Source organism: Passer domesticus, chromosome 9, assembly GCF_036417665.1.
Source record: "Passer domesticus isolate bPasDom1 chromosome 9, bPasDom1.hap1, whole genome shotgun sequence".
In the NCBI taxonomy this organism is placed as follows: Eukaryota; Metazoa; Chordata; class Aves; order Passeriformes; family Passeridae; genus Passer; species Passer domesticus.
In genome coordinates, this window is record NC_087482.1 from 46076253 (window position 1) to 46094616 (window position 18364).

The 18364-nt window shown below is 46.3% G+C and overlaps 1 protein-coding gene across 3 annotated transcripts; it reads left to right on the forward strand.

The window, feature by feature from the left end:
* Nucleotides 1-3658: 3658 nt before the first annotated feature.
* On the forward strand, nt 3659-17642 carry IRAK2 (interleukin 1 receptor associated kinase 2). Of its 3 annotated transcripts, none has more exons than XM_064433173.1 (13): nt 3659-3922; nt 5186-5365; nt 7997-8161; nt 8839-8951; nt 10343-10537; nt 10977-11041; nt 11480-11594; nt 11855-11964; nt 12327-12522; nt 13199-13261; nt 14301-14501; nt 14667-15168; nt 15452-17642. In XM_064433173.1, the coding sequence occupies exons 1-13, from the start codon at nt 3799-3801 to the stop codon at nt 15568-15570; spliced, it is 2148 nt and encodes a 715-aa protein (XP_064289243.1). In that variant the 5' UTR covers nt 3659-3798; the 3' UTR covers nt 15571-17642. The 3 variants fall into 3 exon arrangements, with proteins under 3 accessions (XP_064289243.1, XP_064289241.1, XP_064289244.1); XM_064433171.1 differs by lacking the exon at nt 3659-3922 and adding an exon at nt 3933-4167; XM_064433174.1 differs by lacking the exon at nt 3659-3922 and adding an exon at nt 3933-4167 and having other exon boundaries at nt 10370-10537.
* The last annotated feature ends 722 nt before the right edge of the window (nt 17643-18364 follow it).

Sequence of the window (18364 nt, forward strand, 5' to 3'; positions counted from 1 at the left end):
TGGTTGTGTCATGGGTTTTGTTTGAGTAATTTGTTTTGATGGAATTTCCCTTTCACGTGTCACCTCAGTGTGCCTGTGGGTCACAGAGCATGAGGGGTTTGTACATGAGGGTTTCCAGCAGCGCCCGAGGGTCTGACAGACGTTACATTGGTGGAAAGATGATGTGTAAACAGGTTATTCTGCCTCTTACCTTTCCACAAACAAAGCCATGTCCCATCTGCTCCAGCGCTGACATGTTTTTACTGTCATCATACCTCAGATGCCTTATTTGCCTTTGCCATAGGAGTCTTGCCTGGCTGATCTCAGCCACGCAGACCAGACTCTTGTTTTGGAACACGCGTGTCCCCCACAGCTGCTTCCCCAGCAGCCCGTGCAGGGTTCCCAGGAGGCAGATGCTCTAAGTTCTGTCTTTTCCCCTCGCAGTGCTGCAGTCCAGGTCACAGTAGGAGGTTCATAGCAGGGAGCATGGGCCTCTTGAGCTGCCTGTGTCTTCTCAGGACCACTGGGAGCTGTATTGGCTCACACAGCCAGCTCACAAACAGGGCCGTGCTTACTGGCAGGCTGGAGAAGGAGAGATGATATTTCTTTGCCTGTATTCTGTTCCCCACATCTCAGTGCAATGTGCTCTGGTGTGAGCACAGAGAGTTCAAAGCATTGTAGTTCAGAGTTAGATGAATTGTCCATCAAGCAAGATGTGGTGCAGCTCAGGTTAGAAGCAGATTGGTTGGAGATTGATTACAGCAGGTTATTTCTGTGGATATGTTTCCCTGCAGTTGTACATTTTGAGATTAGCTGTGAAACCGAGAATCTCAATGTATTTTGTAAGTATGGAATGTCTCCCTATTTGTAAACTTGTTTCTCTTACATATTTGAAGAAACTCATCTTTGACATAAAAATGGAAATGCATGCTAGCTTTCTGACTGTGATTCTGTCAGGTAAGTCCCAGTGCCTCTGTTTGTAGTGCTGTGACACTCACAGTCAGTGGCTGAGCAGTAAACACTTGGCCTGCCCAGCCTGCTGCTGCAGGGCTGTGTTGTGGCTCCCATGAACTATCAGCACAACTTCAGCAGCGTCGGGGCTGCTGGGGAGTTCTGCTCTCACCACCTCTCACAGATCTCTGAGGGGAAAGAGCCCATGCAGGCCTCTGCAGCAGACTTGGGTCAGTGCCCCAGGGAGCCTCAGGGTGGGAGAGAGCTGTTCTCTGCTCCTGACCATTCCCGAGAGGAGGTGCCCTCTGTGGGGCTGTGCAGTCAGCATGGCAGCTCTGCCAGGCAGAAAGCTGACCTGCTTGCCTGCAGCTTTTCCTGTAACCTAGGTGGTATTAGGTGTTGGGTTTAACAGTCTGTACATGGCACACACCTTCTGGGTATTGCTGAGCTGGGTGGGGTCTGTGATTTCTTGTGTTTCTTATTAGGGTGTATTTTTCTGTTCTGGAGTGCTCCTTTGGATCAGAATAAAAGGTTGCAGAAACCCCAGCGAGCTGTAACCCATGAGCATTGGGAAATGCAGTCTCCCAGTAGTGGCTCAGATGGGTTAGTAATGAGTGAAAGCCCTCATTTTCTTGTGGCAGCTGCAGCAGCCTGGGTGGTTTCAGTCAGCCCAGCACGGCCTCCTTGGCCATCCCAGGAGAGCAGTGAGAGCCAGCAGGGCCAGCCCAGGGAGCGGGTGTGCCACAACCCTGCTGTGCAGGACAGGACAAACCCCAGGGATAAAAACTGCTGGCACTGACCCTGCTGTGCAGGACGGGACAAACCCCGGGGATAAATGCTGCTGGCACTGACCCTGCTGTGCAGCATGGGATAAACCCCGGGGATAAATGCTGCTGGCACTGACCCTGCTGTGCAGGAGGACAGGACAAACCCCAGGGATAAATGCTGCTGGCACTGACCCTGCTGTGCAGGAGGATGGGACAAACCTGGGGATAAATGCTGCTGGCACTGACCCTGCTGTGCAGGAGGACAGGACAAACCCCGGGGATAAATGCTGCTGGCACTGACCCTGCTGTGCAGGACAGGACAAACCCCGGGGATAAATGCTGCTGGCACTGCAGCGTCCTGCAGAGCCCTGCCCACAGCACGGCGGAAAGGGAAGCCCTGAGAGCAGGAATGCACAGGATTGCCCCAGTCTCTGTTCAGGATTTCAGTTCCCCAGTGAGAGCCTGCATGACTTGTGACGTTCGGGGCAGAACTGAAGCCGTACTGCGGCTGGATGTGGTCTTTCCCCGTGTTTCCAGCCAAGGCAAATAGTTCAGATGGTTTTGCAAGGTTTTCCAGTACCGAAGGGGAAGAAGTATTTTCTTCCTACTTTTATGTAGTTCTTTGCAACACAATTTCAGTCTCATCTTACATCACTTCCAGAGATGTTCCAATCCTGAAAGCATTTTGGTGTGTGTCAGAGGGACAGTAAGCAGGGGAAAGGGAGGGGAAAACCCCATACATGCAACTATTATTGTTGAACTGGTACTATGGATAAAACAGCTTATCCCAAGGCAGTCTTTGAATTTTTGTATTTTAAATACACTTTTGATAGTTGTGTTTATTTTTGTCTGTTCTTTCGTCTTATAGCTACAAGGATATTGCATTTTTCAGTTTTGCATTGTCACAGCAGAGCTAAGAAGTTCATGATTTCTGAGGCCAGAAGTGTAGAAAACTGCAAAAGTTTGAAAGTTTGATACTGAAAACAGGAGTTGGCTGTACTGTAACATATATGCAGAGTACAAAGAAACGGTGAATTAAAAGCTGTCAAAACTTACAGCACTTCTTTTCAATTCATACAAATTTAGACCTAGGGCTGAATACGAACAAGAAGACCAGAAGATGGATGGTTACACTTACGTATCTGCTGGCAGTCTCTAGCAGCAGTAATATGGCACGAAGGGTCTCCTTTTTGCCAAAGTAATATTAGTAATAGTAATATTAGTAATTAGTAATATTTACGCTGGAAAATTGATTAATTATACGTTTTCATCAAAATCAGGTTTAACAAAAAAAAAAAAAAAAAAAAAGAGAGAGAGAGAGAAAATTGCTGACTTTAAGAACGTATTTTAAACCTAACGCTTGACAAGCAAGGCCTGGCCCTGTGACAGTTTCTGGTGTTTCTAGCTCTCAGTGCCGGCACGTCCTGCCGTTCCCGCAGTAAGCGGGTTCCCGGAGCTGCCGTGACCCGAGCCCCGGCCGGAGCCTCCCGCGGGCGCGGCCCGGCGGCTCCGCGCTGCTCCGCCGGGCCGTTCCTGCCCGCACGCCGCTGTCCGGGACAACCGCTGCGCTTCCGGCAGCTGGAGCTCGCGGCTCGGCAGCGGGGCTGGAGCCCGATCCAGTCATGGAAAGGAAAGTCGGGTTTGCGCGGGGCCGGGCCTGACGTCAGCCGGAGCAGGAAGCGGCGCTCGGGCCGGCCGGGGCGCGCTGCCCGTGCTGCGGTGCTGCTCGAGCCGGGCTGGGGCGGCGGCGGCAGCGCCGGGCACAGGAGCAGCACAGGAGCAGCACAGGAACCCCCGGGCACAGGAGCAGCACAGGAACCCCCCGGGCACAGGAGCAGCACAGGAGCAGCACAGGAGCCCCCCGGGGCACAGGAGCAGGCGGCAGGAGCCCCCCGGGCACAGGAGCAGCACAGGAACCCCCCGGGCACAGGAGCAGCACAGGAGCCCCCCGGGCACACAGGAGCAGGCGGCAGGAGCCCCCCGGGCACACAGGAGCCGGCTGCAGGCAGCCCCGGGCACAGCAGGCTCCGGGGCAAGCCGCAGAGCCCGGCGCGCTGCCCGTGGCCGGTTCTCCCGCTGTCCGGGCAGGCACGGCGCGGCCATGGCGCTGCCGCCCCGAGCGGGCTCGGCCCCGGCGCTCTACATCCACAGCATGCCCGCCTGGGTGCTGGAGGACTTCTGCCAGAAGATGGACTGCCTGAGCGACTACGACTGGATGCGGTTCGGTGAGGGACATGGCGCTGTCCCCGCGCTTCCCTGCTCCCTGCGAACAGGGGATTCCCGGCACCAGGCTGCTTTTGCTTTCCGAACACAGGTGGAATGCCGGGCTGCTGCGGCTCCGTGGCTTTTCCTGGGCAGCCAGGCTCCTTCTCCTCGCTCTCCGCAGTCTCTCGCACTTCCCTCTCCATTCGCACTGTATCTCCTGCCACTTCTCGCTACTGTTTCCACAACGTCCCTCACATCTGCTCAGGTGTTCTGGTTTTTTATTTCCTCCTTCTCCTCATGTATATTCCCCCATGCTTTGTGCCCCTGTTTTTCTCGGTCCTGGCTGTGTACAGTCACTAAGTACAGAAAATACAGTCCCCAAGTTATTTACTCTTTTTTCTCTATCCCCGTGCAAAGAATTCTAACCTGAATCTTTTCTTAGTACCTGCCTTCCTTTATTTGACATGACTTCCCTAACTGTCTGCTGAATAAGTTCTTACCCCAGTTAAAGGTCCTGGTTAGGGGAGGATTCATCTCCACTACCTTCAGATGCATAAAGCTGTATTTCTGATGTCCCTGCAAAGCCAGCCGTGGTGAGGACTCAGGAATCTTTGTCTCCAAGAACACCCCAGCCTTTTTCCTTCAGGCACAGCCCCCGAGACTCCGGCTCTGGGGCTGCTGGGGTGTGTGGGGTGGAGCACTGGTGAGGGGAGGGGGGTTCTGTACGGGTAAGTGGGCTGGAAGAATGCAGCGGGGTCAGGAACTGGGACACGTTGTGTAGGGTCAGCTGTGGCACAGGATCCAAAAATAGCTGCATTTCCCCGATGGCTTTATCAGAGTGTAGCTAACACCCAGGTGATTCAGGTATTGTTTGGCTCACCACAGCACAGGGATTTAGGAATGCAAGTGGGAGTGCAGCCACTCCACTGACTGCTGCCACCTGTTTTGGAGAATCACCCCAGGAATTTAGTCTCACCTTGCTTTGGTACAAAGTACTGATGATAAAGATTACAGGGAAAATATGCTGAAAAGTATGAGTGGGTCTTCTTTTCAAGTGTCTCTGATAGAACAAAAATTTTTCCAGAATAGTTGAAGGAGCAAAAGGGGTATCTTACTTTAGGAACAGAAATTTCTTCATGTCCACGTAGGTAATTTATTGTGCTCCTTCCTTTTAAAGATACACAAATGCAAAAGTAAACAGTGTTTCACACCTTAGCCTGCCCTGCTTGCCCTTGCCTGTTTTTTCTAATATTTAAACAGAGATATCCATTCTCTCCCACCAGCCTCCTATGTGATCACTGATCAAACAGAGCTACGGAAAATCAAGTGCATGGAGAAGACAGGGATCAGCATCACGAGGGAGCTGATGTGGTGGTGGGGAGTGAGGCTGGCGACAGTGCAGCAGCTCCTGGACCTGCTGCAGGGGCTGCAGCTTTACCGAGCAGCTCAGGTCATCCTGGACTGTGAGTAGCTGCCCCTTCCTCCCGTGGCTCTGTGCTGCTCCTCACAGCACCCGGGCCCCTCCTAGGACATCTGCCTTGCTAGCTCAAGAAGCTTTTTGGTAGAAGTCACATCCTGTGTCAAATTCCGAAATGTCTCTCTGATTGTGATTCTCCGCTCACTCTAGTAAAATGGGTGGTGAGGGAAGAGGTGGCACAGGTGGACTCACTGTCCCTGCAGCTCATCACCCCATCTTTGTGGTGCTGTCTTGGACCCTTCAAGAAGTGCCAGGAAGATGGGCTGTGGCCAAGCCAGGGCTGGTGCTTTTATACATCAGGCAGGATTTCAGAGCACAGAGGCTGCACAAAGGGTCCCTGTGCCACTGGATCACAGCCTGAGAGACAGCATGTTGCAGCCCCTGCCAGGATTGCTTCTGGTCCAGGAGCAGCTTCCTGGCCCTGAAACACATACCCAGCACAGACAAAACCATCACCACCCCTCTGTGGGTCTGCTCTGCTCCTGTGGTGTGTCAGGATGGCCTTCGCTTGCACAATTTGCACCTGGCTTAGGTACAACAGGGCATTGCCTGCTTTCCCTTATGCTGCTCTCAGTTACTTTTTTTTTTTTTGAGCTTTTCTCTGTGTCTGAACATGCTTACCCAGGTGATCCCTCTTGGGCAGATACAGAGGATATGTTGCTTGTTTTGTTAGGCACTTCAGAAGACTAAGTGGTCCTTACATCAGCATAATTCAATTAATTCCTGCTTAAAGGAATCAGACGCAGCACAAAGGGAGATCTTTGGCTGGCAGATTACTTCCCAAAGAGTTCTACATGCATTCAACAGTTCTTTGCACTCTCTTGTGCCACTTCTGAATGTCCATAATGATGTTTTCTATGTCAGTTCCTTAGCTGCAGTGCTGCCCTGTTTGTCTGACATGCAGGAAGTTGCAAAAGTCATGAAAAACTCTGAAAAGTAGGTTGAATAAGGGAAGTGATGCTAAGTTCTGAGACTTCTAGGTTAAACCATGTGAGGAAAAAAACCACAATACAGGGACTTCCCTGCAGAATGAAGGGACTGTCAGGTTTGACTAAAGGCCTGCAGACTGTGTGACAGCTAGTCTTAAAACCCTGTCAAATTTGGGATTTCATAGCATTCTAACACAGTAACAAAAATACCTGAGTGTTGTGAGTTTTAATTTTCAGACCTGGTTTCATTCAGACCTGAGTTCCTAGGTGGCATTGAAGAGAACAGAGAGCCTGGCCATTTCTGCCATTCTCTTCATGTCCTGCTGTTCTTCAGCCTCAGTGCTTGAATGTGCCAGGGCTTGGCTTCCTGAGCCAAGTTCACTGGCTCGTGGTTCACACCAGTAGCCCAGATTACACAAGAAACACTGGGCTTCCTGCTTGTTCCAGGTACTCCCTGGCCTTTGTTTGTACAAGCAAAAGAAAACAAAGCTGTCTAATTTCAGATGCAGAGTCCTGCCACATTTGATTCTAAAATCACCAAAGCTGTTAGAACAGCAGGATAAGAACCACCATGTAATAATGCTTGGGCTTATGTTTTTTTCTATATAATCCAAACATTTATTTGGATTTTTAGGAAAATGTTAAATGTATTTCCGATAAAAGGTGCCGTATAAAAGTTTAAAACTACAACCAGGAAAATGTTATCAGGGAGTAGAAAGCCCTTATATCACCCCTAGTGCACACTGGGCATTTCCAGGCTCCTTTTCAACCTCAGTTTTAAGAGCATTTTAAGAGGTAAGGATTCACCTGCTTTGGAGATTTTGACAACCTCATATATCACAGCATCTTGAACTTCTGTACTGTATTTCTTCCCATCCTAATTGTAGCTTAATCTCATCTAAATAATTCCCCCTCTGGTGTACATAGTTTTACGTTCCTGTATACGGTGTCCTTTTACTTCTTTTAATCAGACTTCAAGTTGCTTTTTCAGGCCTGACTCAGGTTTTGCCAAGCTGTGTACAGCACAGGGTCTGTTAGAGCTGTAGTGAATCAATGATTCATCCTTTAAACTTTCCTTATATATCAATAAGTTTTGAGCTTTGACCATTTTTTGTTTTCCCTAGATTGTCTTTGGTTTGTTTCTTTCTCTTGCTAAGTAAAAGTATGAGTCTTGCTTACAAATAGTCCTGTATATGGAAGTTTTTCCTGGGAATGAACCTAGTCATGCCACTAAAATCACACAATTGAAAATAGTCCTAAAATATGTAACTGACTAAACCCAACACAATTCTGTCCATCTTCCCCTCAGTCCTATGACAACTGCAGAGAATCAGTGCCTTCCTTAGGCTGGGAGGTATTTGTGATTTGAGATCATTACCTGAAGGATGCTATATAGAAAATGATAAACATATTATTATTGCTAATTTATTCTTGTAAGAGACTGCATCTCTTGAATAGTCATTGCTGGTATTTATTTGAAGCAATTAGTTCCTGTTAATTTTCAGTAGAAGTTAATGTCATAGGTATAGTATCAATTTAAATGCTGTCTAAATTGCTTGAATGTTCATTTTAATGTTGATGTTAATTTGAAGTCTGATGTCCTGATTAGGATTATTTTCTGGTCAGTGATTAGAGTCAGGCTCTATTTTCCCTGCTTATCCTTACCTTCCCTTTGCTGTGTCTTGAAGGGACATCAGCCTCGAGCATCACCCTGCCTGAGAAAGAAGAGCCAGAGCCACCCAAACAGATCATATCTGTACCTCCCACAGAAGGCAAAAGGAGAGACAAAGAAAATGCCCTAAGTTTGCTGCCATCCCCAGACTCCTCTCACCCGGGAGCAGTCCCATCAGGCAGTAAGTTCAGTGCTGGACTCCGAATTTTCTGTGCCATGAAATGACTGCACAGCCAGGGCTGCTGTGTGCTTGTGGTCAGGATGGTACAGTGAAGACACTGGTCTCCCAGATGGGCACAGCTGAGTGTTTGCTGTTTTCCTAGCACTGCTGTCTCCTGTTTGTTCCTCACTTCAGCACACAACCTCCTTTAGCCCCCTTGTCCTTGACACATGCTGGCTGTGTCTGTCCTCTGGGATCTCAGGATGATTCCCAGGACTCTGGACGCCTTGATCCCATCCTGGCTCCTTACAAAGACTACACCAGTGCATGCACGTCCTGCCCCATGCCCCTCTCCTCATGCACAGTAAATCTAGGCCAGCAGAGAGCTGGGCAGAGCTCAGCAGCCCCTCTGCTGGGAGAGGGAAGGGAGAATCCCAGCACATACTGGGGGGAGCATCTGCAGCAGCACAGGCACAGCCAGGGCTGGAGAGGGCTGCAGTCATCCTGCAAACACGAACCAGGAAGAGAGCTCCCTGTCTTCACACAGAATTTCACAATTTGACAGTTTGTCACAGATTATCCTTGGTCAGAAAGTTAAAAAAAAATACCCCAGATCTTCATAATTCTTAGACCTTTGTAGTTAGTCACAGGTGGTGGTATGACAAAGCTAAGGTGTGTTTTCAATGCTGTTATCTCAGTTTCAGGTGCTGTTTCTGAAGGAGCCTTGTATTCCCTCCCTGCTCCACCACCTCCCCCGAGAGACCTTTTGAACTCCCTACAGTCCAATCCTCCTGTTCTGTCGAGTGTGAAGGTAAATCCCCTTAGTGCTCGCTGACTGTACAAGGAAAATTGCATTTATGACATTCTTTTTTCTGTTAAAGTTTATCCCTCTACTTGTACAAAAACGTTGCTGCAGTGAAAACATTGAGCTCAATACAAAGGGTTTGGACTGAATACAGTACTAGTGCTTCAGTTAGATTGCTTGTGGTTACATCACATTTTTTGCCAGTGAAGGAAAAATTTACAGTATTACTTCCTGCACAGCTCAGAAGGGATAGCATACCAACAAACAGCAACTGAGTTTGAAGGACTCTCACGTGTAGATGTTACAGAGGACTTACATTTCTGGTGTGATCACAGGACAGGACAGTATATACCACTGATTAGTCAGAACCACAGACCTCTTTTAGTTTCATTGTATACTTAAAATGTGGTTTCTGCTCAAAACTGGGCTAGTATTGAATTTAAGTCATGTTGTTCAAAGCCTTGTGTGGCTGACAACTGGAAATCCCCCAAGATAAAGGTTCCATCACCTCTCTGAGCCCCTGTTCAGGTGCTTAACCATCACAGTGGGGAAAATTCTCCTGATCTTCCTGATGATTTCAGCATGAAGTCTCCTATTCCTTCCTCCCCACAGTTCTCTCATCTTTCATACTGTCTGACTAGATCTGTCCTGTCCCCAAAGTGTTTCCCAGATCTGTGGGCACACCTTAGTCCCATCATGGTTGTTCTTGGCTGTTTTCTGTGGTTTATTTTGTCTGAGGCTTTAAACTCTTCCACGATAACATGGTCCAGGAGTACCAGCCAGGAGGGAAGACTGACTCAGAGTGCAGTAGTTTCAGAGTTTCTGGAGAAGAAATTAGTGCTTTATTTCCTCACGTTGTGTGCACATTGAGGTTGTGAAAGCTGCATGATTAGCTCCAGTGAGACTGTAATTATAGTTGGTATTAGGACTTACCAGACTGGAAGCAACAAATCATTGTGCAACCGATGCTGGATGCTTCAAAAGTAGATATGAAGTTTACCAGACCATAATTACATTATGAGGGACCCCACCTTCTCATCCAACTGTTTCTTAATATGTAACCCAGCTATAAAGATTAAGATCTTTTGTAAATCAGACTAACATCACTTCACATAAATAAATGGACTTTTAAACAAAGCTAAGTCTGTTTCCTGGGAAAGGTGGAAATGCAGATTGGTAACTGATTTCGCTTCTGCTATGCAAAAGTTTTACATCATCCCAACACATCAAGACAGGAGTTACCTACACCCTAAGGAGTGATTGCATAGTACCTTTCACAGTTTCATTCAGCAATCACAAGGATTGCTTAAAACATGGGAAGGAAAATGTGACACTGAAAGAGGGAAAAAGCATATGAATTATCATGAGACAAACTTGTTTCTTCTACAAATGTGTAGCCTTGCAGCTCTTCTGCTCCTCAGCAGGAGACGATGGCCGATCTCCCCAGCGGGAGTCTCCTGTGGACCCAGAGGGAAATTGCCAACGCCACCAACAGCTTCAGTGACAAGAACAGAATCTGTGAAGGTACCTTTGCAGATGTCTACAAGGGTCAGAGGAACAACATGGTGTTTGTCATCAAAAGACTCAAAGAGGCAAGTACTGCACCTTTTTCTAGAGGAGTGTGTGTTATTAGCATGACTTGCCCATTAGCAGATGTTGTTTAATGTTGTGTGGGGAGGGAACCAGAATAACTGCACAAGAGGAGAGGTAAAAATGAAATGATGTAAATAATTAAACCTAAATTCAGAAAACACACTTGGATGAATACTTTACTCATGTGAGTAGGTCCATTAACTCTATAGATAAGAGTAGCCTGCAGTATAGCTGCCTGCACTGGGTGATTGGATCGGGGGTATCTTTACACTAGTTTTTGTTCTAATTGCCAGTTAATTGTTGCCTTTGACTTAATGTTGCCATGAGTGGTACTTGACTGTTTCCTATACTAGCTTGTCATCTAGAGACTACCAGATGTGTATAAATGCAAAGTCCTAGTAATTTCTAATGACATTCTTGCATGTTTTCATTTTTCAGCTGGAATGCACAAGCCCAAATTCCACCCAGAGGTTCTTTCATACAGAAGTGCAGATTTGCTTTCGGTGAGTGGCTGGCTTTCAGAGGCAGTGATGCGTGTCCCACTCGTGCTCTGCTGCTGGGTGTTCCATCCACACTGGGGTGTCTGCTCCAGGCACTGCTCTAGCTGGGGACACGCGGTCTCGTGCTGCCTCTGCGGGAGCCCCGGGCAAGCAGCACAGTGCCCAGGGCTGCTGCTGCTCCTGGCTGAGCTGGCACAGCCACTCTGCAGCCTTGGGGTGGGGAGGACACAGTGCCCACCGTACCCCTGTGCAGTGTGATGGGCTCTTGCTCAGTCAGCCTCCTGCCATCTGCTGCCCAGGACCGTGCTGTGCTCCGGCTGCGCTTCCAGCTGCAGCACACCATTCCAGTTCCCTTGAATTTAGGAGCTTGCTCCAGCTCAGGAGTGTATTTTTCTGCGTTGCTCTTACATCATTTGCAATCACGCTGATCTGTGCCTGCAGGTGTTGCCACATAAACATCCTGCAGCTGCTGGGGTTCTCGGTGGAAACTGGATCTCACTGTCTGATATATCCGTACCTGCCCAACGGCTCCCTGCAAAACAAGCTGCAGTGCCACGTAAGAAAGCATCTGGGTCTGCCACCTGCTTGTGATTGCAAGTCCTCTCCTGGAATTCCAGGAAAAACAATTGCATCTCTCTGGTTTCTGAGAAACAGACAGAGAAAAAAGGTGCCCAGTGCCTTGGCTGCAACACCAGGAAGGCAGCAGCTCTTCTGGAGTTTGACTGGGACTCAGCTAAGCCTTTGCTTTTCTAAACTACCAATGTCTTACAGTGTTTTATTCCATTAATTACCAATTTTTTCCTCCTTTCCTTGCAGGATGATTCTGCTCCACTGACCTGGGAGATGCGAATTAAGATTTCTTTAGGAGTTGTCAGAGCAGTGGAGTATTTGCATAATTTTGGAATTCTTCATGGGAATATCAAGAGGTGAGGACTTTGATTTCCTTGGTCACCTGGTAATTTAAGGATTTCTTTAATAATCATGGCTAAAGTTTATACAGTTTGGAAATCCATTTGCAGTAAATTCTGCTGTCCCTTGTTCTATAGGGCCTTTACCCTTTTTTGTTTAACCTGTCTCTCTCTCCTAAATGACGAAAGTAAATTATTTTGAAGTAATTTTTGGGTGCTTGTTTTTTCCCCTTCTTGCTTTCTAATATTCTTAATCCTTTCAGTCCTATGCAGGAGGCAAAATGCTGGACACTTTCAGTGCTTAAGTTTAAAAATATAAAACTAATTCTTTACGTCAAGATAAAGTAATGATTTGATCAAATTTGTTATTGTTATTGCAGCTCAAATGTCTTGTTGGATGAAAACTTTACACCAAAGCTCGGGCATTCTGGGCTGCGCTTGCATTCTTCTGATAAAAAATCAGAATATGCCATGATGAAAACCAAAGTCGTACAAGCTTCACTTTCTTACCTGCCAGAAGATTTCATCAGACATGGGCAGTTAACGGAAAAAGTGGATATATTCAGCTGTGGTGTGGTATGTTGCCTTTTTTCATGCTCTGGTTTATTTTTTGATGCTTTTAGACAAGAAATTGAATAAGAGCAAGTACCTCATATGGTTGTTTTGCTGGCAATTTCATATTATAGTCGCTGGCTCTATCATTTGTTGAAATCCTGGTTTTAATTGTTCACACTCCAAATATATCTCAGTTTGTGGCAAAATGAGGTGAATCTTTCAAACAAGAGAAACAAAAGTGTTCTTTATTGTAGATAAACTATTACTGCTGAGGGCTTAAAACAAACTAGATGCTCAAAATTCTTGCAGACTCACCACATGAAGTTCTACAAGCATTGCCTGTTCATTTGTAATTTCAGCTAAAATAATTTATAGTATATGATGTCTCCCATCTCCAGGTGTTTCCATTTAAGTAGGAAGTTGCTTTGTGCAGTATGGTTTTTTATCTATATTTAGCTTTACTTTCTTCCTATTCTTTGTTTCAGCAATATCTATTGAACTATAAAATCTGGGCTTGGCTCTGGAGGTAGATCTAAAGTCTCATAAATGACCTGAGCTGGCATTTTTAAGCCATCTGAAGTAAAAATATAATGCCAGAATGCATTGAAAGTTCAATATTTCTTTAGTTAAAAACTTATTTTTAAAAATTATAGTTCATTCTGAACAAATAATTTTATCTTTCAAATACGCTTTGTAGGTCTTAGCAGAGATACTGACTGGGATTAAGGCACTGGATGAAGACAGAAACCCGAATTACCTGGTAAGAAAAAGCAGCAGTAATGAACGCCAATACAAATGTATGGGCTTGCTGTCATAAAAATAATTGTAATTTTATTTAAATACAATTTGATGTTTGCTGTCTGCTGTACATGCCCTGCAGAAGGGAAGTTTAGGAGCCATATCCTGGTTCCATTAAGGTCAGTAGCCTGCCTGCCATTAGAACAGAAGCACAGTTGATATTCCCATTTCACATACCCACTCATGGGTGCTGGCCTGAATGGCATGAGGAGAGACTGCAAAATAAATAAATCTTTAAGAGACAAGGCTTTGTGCTGAAATGCTGCTGTGTGTTTTCTGTGTGCCAGGAGGAGGTGGGATGAGCCACAGGGAGCGGGGAAACCTGGGCAGGCAGGAGCTGCAGAAGCTCATCATCATGTTTATCAGGCGTTTGTCTTGTGCTCATGCGTGGAACTGATATCCCCACCAGTTTCCCAAGCTGAGGGGAGAGCTACATGAGCCACTTTCACAAGCAATCAGAAGAGCCAAACCCACTGAATGCATTAGAACCATCTGCAGGAAGCAGCCTTCACCTGCATTCCTTCTGTGGCATGTGCTCCTGACTTCTTGTCTGGCTGGAGCCTTGGAGGGGACAACAACAGTATTCCCACTATTTGCAAGCAGCTCAGAAGTGTTCAGAGGGGTTCTGAAAATCAAAGATCCTACATTCCTGATTTCTTTAACGTGTGTTACAAAGGCCTGTGTAAGAATGCTGCTCTGCAAAGTGTTGGCTCTTTTTCATTCCTGTATAAATGAGCAAAAGCCAGGAAGAGCTTGCCCTGCTTTAGGAAATTTGACATTGGACACATGCAGAGAAAGCCACTGGCCCTTTTCTCTCCTGTGAGAACAAACATTTCAGTCAGTTGCATGAACAGAGATTGTTAAAGGTTTTCAGTCTGTGAATCAGGCATCGAGGAACGCCAATGACAAATACACAGCAATACTGATTCTCAGAGATGCAGACAAAAATAAATGCTTGTGTTCGTTTTGCCTTCACTAATACATCTCCTTCATTTGAACAGAAAGATATGATTGCTGATGAAATTCAGACAGCAAAAGAAAGCTCAAACTCCAAAGTAAAAAATTTGGAAAAACTGGCTGCCAAGGAAATCTGCTGCAAATACCTAGACAGAAAAGCAGGGCACTTGCTGGAAGAGGTGGCTGTTGATTTTGCATCAGCCATCTGCCTTTGCCTGAGAAAGAAGAATTCGAACATAGCAGAGGTAATATTTTAAATACATGGCAAATATTTAAGTCTCCTTGTAATCAGGGTGTAAAGCTACAACTTTCATGTCTTGCTAATTTTTGTGAGTGTTGACATAGGAGAATATGTGTAAGCAGGGGTACAGGAATTACTATGCATTCATAGATTTGGTTGTTAAAAACAGGTACGTGAAATGATGGAAATGGCTGAAAACAAATTAAAAGAGCATTTCATCTGTGGAAGCAGCACTTCTGGGTTCTCCATGAACACTCCAGAAGAGACTGATGATGAGACAGCCAGTGTGAGCGTGGATGTGCCTTCTGCAGTGGGGAACAGGGAGGAGAGCAGCCAGGCAGCAGCGCTGGCCAGCAGCAGCCCCTGCGTGCCTTCCCTGGCACCCGACACCTATGGCATCTACATGTCACGGGTCCCCTGCGAGTCAGATGAGTCCAGCAGCTTCACATGGAATCCTCCAGAAAAAGCCACAGAGGAGCTACCTAGCCACAAGTGTCCCAGTTCAGAAAACGCGGCAGGCTGTGATTACAAGCAGGGAAAGCCTGCCCAGGGACTGCAGGAGAGGAGCCTGGCGTGTGCCCGAGGCGATGGCACCCTGGAGGCAGCAGCTGCTGCACAGGGCACCTGCCCGCAGGGAAACACAGACCTGGACTCTTCGTGTGCTCCTCAAGGTAAAAGTGCCCTCGTCTCACAATACTAGGGGCAAATTGCTCTCCAGAACTGCTTAGCTTCTTCTTCCTGCTTTTAAACACTTATCAGTAAATCCTTTCTCCTTGGTTATGAATTTACTAATAAATCTACAAAACATTTAGCAGTTTTCTATCAGATTTTTTCCTAAGCCAGTTTTGTTGTTTGGTTAGTTGCTTGCTTTTTCTTAAATTTAAAATTATCACCTATTCCTTAGACAATAGATGTTTTTCTTCCCTCAGTATTTGTGCTTTTTTTGTTTTTCAGCCTTAGCCAGAGAGACATCTTGGAAAATACAGATAAATGATCAAAAGAAGAAGCTCATGGAAAATATTTTGCTGTATGAAGAGGACAAGTTAAACAGTTCTGAACTTTTTGAATCATAAATTGGATGGATTAATTAGCAGTGGCAAGCTCAGAAGAAGAAATAAGGACTGTCTCCTCATTAGAAAGATGGTAAAAGTGCACCTTTCACATGTGATTAGATCTCGATCAGGAACACTAGCCCTGACTGAAGGAAACAAGTACCACATAGAGAAGCACCAGAAAATACCTGTTCTGTGTCAGATTAAAGCACAGTCCCACTCTGTGCACAGAATGCCTTCTGCAGTGTGGAAAGGAGTGGCAATGACAAGTGCCGCAGTAGTTTGTGGTTGATGTGCAGTGTGTTTCAGGAGGCACCTGCTGGTCTCACTGCACCGCAGTCCCGGGGTCACAGAGCTGGCCAGTGGCAGGCAGCAGTCCCTGAGCTGTTTCCCACTGTGGCAGGCAGCAGTCCCTGAGCTGTTTCCCACTGTGGCAGGCAGCAATCCCTGAGCTGTTTCCCGCTGTGGCAGGCAGCAGTCCCTGAGCTGTTTCCCACTGTGGCAGGCAGCAATCCCTGAGCTGTTTCCCGCTGTGGCAGGCAGCAATCCCTGAGCTGTTTCCCACTGTGGCAGGCAGCAGTCCCTGAGCTGTTTCCCACTGTGGCAGGCAGCAATCCCCAGAGCCCCTGGGGAGTTTGCCAGTGACTCCTGCTCCGTTCAGCCTTAGCCCACGCTCACACCACTGCCTTACCACAGACAGGATCTTTGTGCCAGTGCTCAGAATGCTGGACACAGCTTCATCTGGGCTTGGACTGCCCTGACCAGTGCAGGTAATTCACTTCAGCCGCCTTCCTCTCTGAGCTTCCCTCCACAGACACACTGACACCACTTCAGTCCAACCCTTCAGTTCACTGCTGGGAGCTCTGGGACCATGTTTAATACTCCATAGGGGTACTTTTGGGAATTATTTTTCTCAAAGTGTCCTTCACATGGTAATGTTTCTCATTGTGTTTCACATTATAACTGTTGTATATTCTGGATTAGGGAAAATATTTTAATTTAAAATAGCTTTGATTTTTCTATAGGACACTTGAAACATAATTTGTTGTATTTATTTTGGCAATGGGTCAAATATAAGCTAATTGTGATGGTTCCACACTCACCAGGCATTCTCAGAGGAACCCTTGTGGGTCTCCCTTAGTTGTAGGAGCAGTAGGAGCCTTGGTCTCAGGCCTAGGGATCACATGCAAAACAAAAACAGAAACTTGTATGCTGGTGTATTTATGAGCAAGTGAAAGCCCCCTTAAGAAAATATCACTTTTGTTTTATGATATTTATTAATATTTTATTTTATTAAAATTTTATTATTGCTAGCATATTCCACTTGTGTGCAGCAATAGGAAAAACAGGTTTATTATGGACCAAAAGAATTACCAGAGTATGTAGCTCAGTTTACAGACAGGTGAGCTGCCTGCTGAGCACGGGGAACAGGGCCTGATGTGCAGAAATGGCTGCGATTCACAGTGCAGTTCAGGGAACAAAAATAAAATGTAATTATTTCCAGTGGAATTGTTTACTAGTATATATTCGTAGTTTTACACAAAGGCCTCACGCCTTCTATTTTTGTACAGTACCTAGTTCATTGTGTGTATTATTATGAGCAAGTAAAAGTATTTTAGCTAAAGACCTGTATACTGGAATTATCTACACATTTCTCAAGTTATTTTCTACACTAAAAGCTGGTACAATTCCTTAATTATAAGTGCCTTGGATACTCTCTTTGTATTTACCAGTGTAAGGGGTTTTTTTATTTTACCACAATCAAACCAAGATAAGATTAGTACTGACATAAGAAACATTGTATACTCAGGTTGGTCAATAACTACTTAATTCTGCAGGAGATTTATAGAGATGCTTTATGTCACTGAAAATATAATATTCATTGTTTTTCACTGGTGGTAAAATCCTCGTGTCTTCTCCAGAAAGGAATGCACATGGATACACTGCAGAGCTGAATGGGAAACACGAGTTTTAAACGGAGAAATGTAGTTTGTGCACAGTTCTGTTTCACAAAAGTGCTTTGGAGGTCTTGTTCTCCTGTAGTCACCAAATGGAATTGTTATTCTTTGTCTTGTACCCTGATAGTTTTAAAATATCCTGAGGTGATTTATGTAATCTTACAGTTACCTAAGTATTTAATAGCATGACATATATAAGACACTGTGTGGTCTTACATTAACACTGTAATGTAACTTGGCAGTTCACAATCCAGTTTATGCATTACCATTTACTAATAGCTTTTTGAATAAAAAGCCTGAAAAAAAATTCCTTTCTTTCTAGCCTGCTTTTTCGTTATTTATGGCACAGAAAATGTGTCTCATCCCACCCTATTTGGGCAAAAGAAGCTCAAGGCCACCTTGCTCTCAGTAGTAATTATTAGTACAAACATATTTATTCAGTCTTCATTCAGTGTCAAGTAGCTTTTTTTCCTTTCTGACGGCTCCAGAGAGGAATCTCAGAGTAAAATTCATCACACAGGTTGCTGTGGGCGGGCGGGCCGGGGCTGAGGGGAGCGGCGCCCTTCCCGCCCTCCCCGGCCCGTCCAATCAGCGCCTCCGCCGCCGCCCCGCCGCCCAATCAGGGCCAAGGGCGCGCCGGGGGCGGGGCCGCGCCTGAGGGGCGGCGGGGCCGTCACAAAGCCGCGGCCTCCTTTTTCCACCGCCTAGCGCTGGTTTAAAAACAACTGCAAAGTGCCCGAGTGGGTTCACGGCCTTCTTTCTTCCCTCACGACGAGTACAGCTCTAAGAGCAGAAAAGGGAAGCTGGCACTGCTTACGTTCTCCCTGGGAATTGCCAAGACCAAAGGAAATGCAATG